This window comes from Olea europaea, chromosome 3, assembly GCF_002742605.1.
Source record: "Olea europaea var. sylvestris chromosome 3, O_europaea_v1, whole genome shotgun sequence".
Classification (NCBI taxonomy): Eukaryota; Viridiplantae; Streptophyta; class Magnoliopsida; order Lamiales; family Oleaceae; genus Olea; species Olea europaea.
The window spans coordinates 15,532,148-15,536,297 of record NC_036239.1 but is presented as its reverse complement, the minus strand read 5'-3'; the positions used below and the strand labels follow the sequence as shown (position 1 = coordinate 15,536,297).

Genomic DNA, 4,150 nt, shown 5'->3' with positions numbered 1-4,150 from the left:
AGGAAGTCCTCGTGTTGCACCCCTTTTCTCCTTTTGTACAGTTTTTTTTTTTTTTTTTTACCCTTTTTTTTGGGTGTAATATTTTTTTCCCCCCCCCCCCCCCCCTGCCGGCGGGGTTTTGGTGTAGTATTTGACTTGTGTGTTATGACATTTTTATTTTTGGTTAAAGTTTATGATTTGATTTCTATTAAAAATACCCTTACGATGTAAATCTACGAAAATGAAATGAATTTGAAATGAATCTATATACAGAAGATAAAGTTCAAATTTATATCCATTGCATGTGCGTGTAATTAGGGCTCCTTAAATTTCTTTGGCACTCAGGTCGATTGTTTGAGTGGATTTACCCAAATCCTGCTTTGGGCATCTGAGGACGTGAAAGTGAAAGCTTGATAAGAAGAGGGAAGTAATAAAACTTGATTGTCTTAAGGGAACATTTGGTTAGATCACTGTTTGACTTTTTAGCAGCTTTAGAGCTTATGAGTTTGAATCCAAAAATAATCTCTCTATTTGTTCTGCTTGTGAGAATTTATTCTTCTGCATTGTCAAATTTAGAAAAATTAGGTTTTTGTTCCAATTGTTGTAAGGATATCAGTACACTACCCTGCGAATTGAAATATTAATCTAGAAATTTTTAGTTCCCTTTTCTTTGTTTCTGTCCTTTTAATTACTGCATAAACCAGTTCTGCATGATACTTTTTTTCATACAAATTGGAGGGAGCAGTTGCAGGGCATGAACACTCCCATTTGTGCAAATTTTCCATAATTAAAAGAAAAATTTCAACTAATCTCATTGAGACATAATGAAGATTTGTGGTTGCTTTTCCGGCTCTTTTGAGAGAATTTGTTAGATATCTGCAGTGATTTTTTTATTTTTATTTTCAGTTTGTACATTATAAAGGTCACAAATAGTTGGAAATTTGAGGCAGAGAATCTTGATTTTTGTTGCATATATCTCCTGTGTCTAAAATATAACTTAGCGTGCCATTGTATTTTATCCACCGATGATGATTCAAGTGTACAGGTTGCTTACATGACTATGCATTTCATGAACATTTTTTTCTTTTTCTTCTGGATGGGTAAATTTATAAAATATTTAGTTCTAAAGTTCGAAAATGGTGGGCAGAAATGGCTTTGGGTGGAGGTGGTCCACAGAGAGGAACTGCTGCAGCAGCAGCTGCTAACATGCGTCGGAGGAGAACAACTGGTGGTGGAGCCACTGGTGGGGCTAGTGGAACCATGCTCCAGTTCTACACTGATGATGCTCCTGGACTCAAGATTTCTCCCAATGTTGTGCTTGTTATGAGCATTGGATTCATAGCTTTTGTTGCTATTCTCCATGTCATGGGTAAGCTCTACTTTGTTCGTAGAGAGGCTTAAGATAAGAGGTTGAATGGTTGATGGCTAATAAAAATATGAATTGCTTCCTCAAAATGCTTTTGGTGCGATTTTTTTTTTTTTTTTTTTTAAATAGATTTTTCGAATGGTCGTGATGAATAGATACCTAGGATTTGAGTAATTTAATGGAAAATTGTGTATTTTGGCAGTGTTTATTCTCAAGTATCTTGAATTGTTTACTGAATCTGGAAGAAGTTTTTGGATATCGTCTTCTTCATTATTCGTTTCCCTTGCTGTCAATAATTTAGCATATCATATGATTTGCATCGTTTCCTAGCTTAAAACTGAATGATCATATAATCAAGTTACACATTTATTGTGCGAACGTGGAAATTAAACAAATCACCTTTTTTCTTTTCAATTTTCGATTTTACTACTACTTTTTATTCAACAAATACTAACTTTTTCTAACTATACAAACACTTCACCTTCTTTCTAATTTCCCACCGTAGGCCACCTGATGCGGACATCCTTTGTTAGGCCGTCTGTTTGGGCTCCTATTTATTTAGGCCCAAGCCCTTATGCTTTAGGGTTGTTTTCTTCTATTTAAAGGTTTGTAATTAATCTGGAAAAACTCAGTTGATGAAGATGATGAATTGAATGAAAATTAGCATTGCTTTCTCCTGCCTTCCCTTCTTTTTCTCTTCTCCTCCGGTCTTCTCCCTCCATTCTCTCCGTTCCTCTCCCCTTTCTTGCTGCCTATTTCTTCCTGTCCTTCTAACTGTGGTTATTTCTTGATCAGTATCTTGATTCTACATCAACTTGGTATCAGAGCCAAACCTGGCTTCCCTTCATCAGATTGCTACTTAATTTTGAGTTCTAGACCATCATGGAGACCATACGCTTTTTGGAAATTCTTAATCTGAAGACAGTGTTGAAAAAAGGATCGGGGTTTTTCTTTTTCAGCCAAAGATTTTAGTTTCAAGCCAATCACCTGCTTAATCTATACCATCTCACAATTTTACGGGTTAGCTCACTTTCTCAAAACACTGTCTCCCTCGTCAAAAAAACTTCTGCTGCTTATGGTTAACCGTTGCTACCATAATCTGAAAATAGTCCCAAAATCCATTACTGCTGCTATAACACCACCCAACTGCCTTGTACAACTGCCAATGCCCATTACCATGCTATCATTCCTGACAGTTAAAACCCATGAACCTTTAGCCCACTCTCCAATTATAAATGTACAATCCATGTACCCAAAACCAACAATACAGCCATTCCTCTAACCAACTTCCTCACGTCCCAATAACCAAACACAAACCCAATTACTGAGCCCATGTTATTTATCATACCTGCAACCCAACTTAATCCCCAAAATCACTAGGCCCATTATCCCAGCTAATCATCACTTAACCCACTCAATCTAGTCCATTACTCGGCCCAAATTACAACATTCCCACCAGAATCACAATCTCTTCTGCCTGGTTCCGCCACTGCCGACAACCTCTACTTACTGGCATCCCACATAATCCCACCACCCCGAAATTAAAGCAATCAACCCAAGCCACATAACTTCCATTAACCAGGATGTCTCAAACTCCAAGATAGTAACTGGCGGAAACTTCACAATAACTTGTAACTTTACTTTTCATCCAAAAAAATAATAAAAATAATAAAATCGCGACTATGAGTTCAAAAACGCCAATCGCCGCCAGTCATGCCCACCAGCAGCATTCATAATCACAATCCAATTTGTTGCCTTCATCAACCCGTTCTACATCAAACGCCATCGCCATTGCTCAATCCAACTAACAAATCGCACCACACTCTTTTCCAAATCCAAAAAACACCCACCCTACCACCTCAAGTTCCATCGTCTCCTCCAATTTCGAGCAACTCGCAACGCCCTGAAACATCTACCTCGCAATCATCGCCTCCAATTGTAACCACCACCGCAGCCACACCAACCATCAATCACCTTCACAACGTTGAAGCTCATAATCACTGCAGCTGCTACCCACCGCCGTTCATCATTACAGCGACGCTGTCCATAATCACCTTAGCCAATGACACCTCACCTCCACTCGATCCCCAATTTGCCATCACACAGATTGGGCTCGAGAGAAAAGTCAGCACTTGATTTTTAGATTGGGCTGTGCTTTAGTTAATATTATGGGCTTGGAATTGTGTGGTAATTTGATTTTCAATTTGGGCTCTACTCTACTATTTTGGGTCCAATATTTTGATTGACATTCCCTTAGACGATTTAGTAGCATTTTGGCACCGTGATCGTTCCAACGTGAAAATGATGAATAGGATATCATTTGACAACAATATTTTGTGATTTAACCATTCGACATGGTCGAGTTTTCTCCCACCTCGGGAGAGTTGATGCGGACATCCTTTGTTAGGCCTTCTGTTTGGGCCAGTTATTTATGTTTTATGTCTATGTATTTAGGTTTTATATTTTATTGGGCTTGTATATGGGTTTGGCCCAAGCCATTATGCTTTAGGGTTGTTTTCTTCTATTTAAAGGTTTGTAATTAATCTGAAAAAACTCAGTTGATGAAGATGATGAATTGAATGAAAATTAGCATTGCTTTCTCCTGCCTTCCCTTCTTGTTCTCTTCTCCTTCGGTCTTTTCCCTCTATTCTCTCCGTTCCTCTCCCCTTTCTTGCTGCCTATTTCTTCCTGTCCTTCTAACTGTGGTTATTTCTTGATCAGTATCTTGATTCTACATCACCACCCCACCCCACCCCACCCCCCCCCACCCCATTTTCCAATGTTGGTTCAACCTAAATCTACCCC

The 4,150-nt window shown here is 38.6% G+C and overlaps 1 protein-coding gene across 2 annotated transcripts in view; it reads left to right on the top strand.

Annotated features, from left to right (window-relative positions):
* The window catches only part of LOC111387208 (protein transport protein Sec61 subunit beta-like), a 2,036-nt gene extending 421 nt beyond the window's left edge, over positions 1-1,615 (top strand). Inside the window, exons 1-2 of one of the 2 annotated variants that reach the window (XM_023011753.1) lie at positions 212-440; positions 1,127-1,615. In XM_023011753.1, coding sequence (XP_022867521.1) covers positions 1,129-1,380 — 252 coding nt within the window. In that variant the 5' untranslated portion in view covers positions 212-440; positions 1,127-1,128 and the 3' untranslated portion in view covers positions 1,381-1,615. Of the gene's footprint in view, positions 1-211; positions 441-1,126 lie in introns of those variants that run through there. The other variant, XM_023011760.1, reaches the window with a different exon arrangement.
* Positions 1,616-4,150: the final 2,535 nt, after the last annotated feature.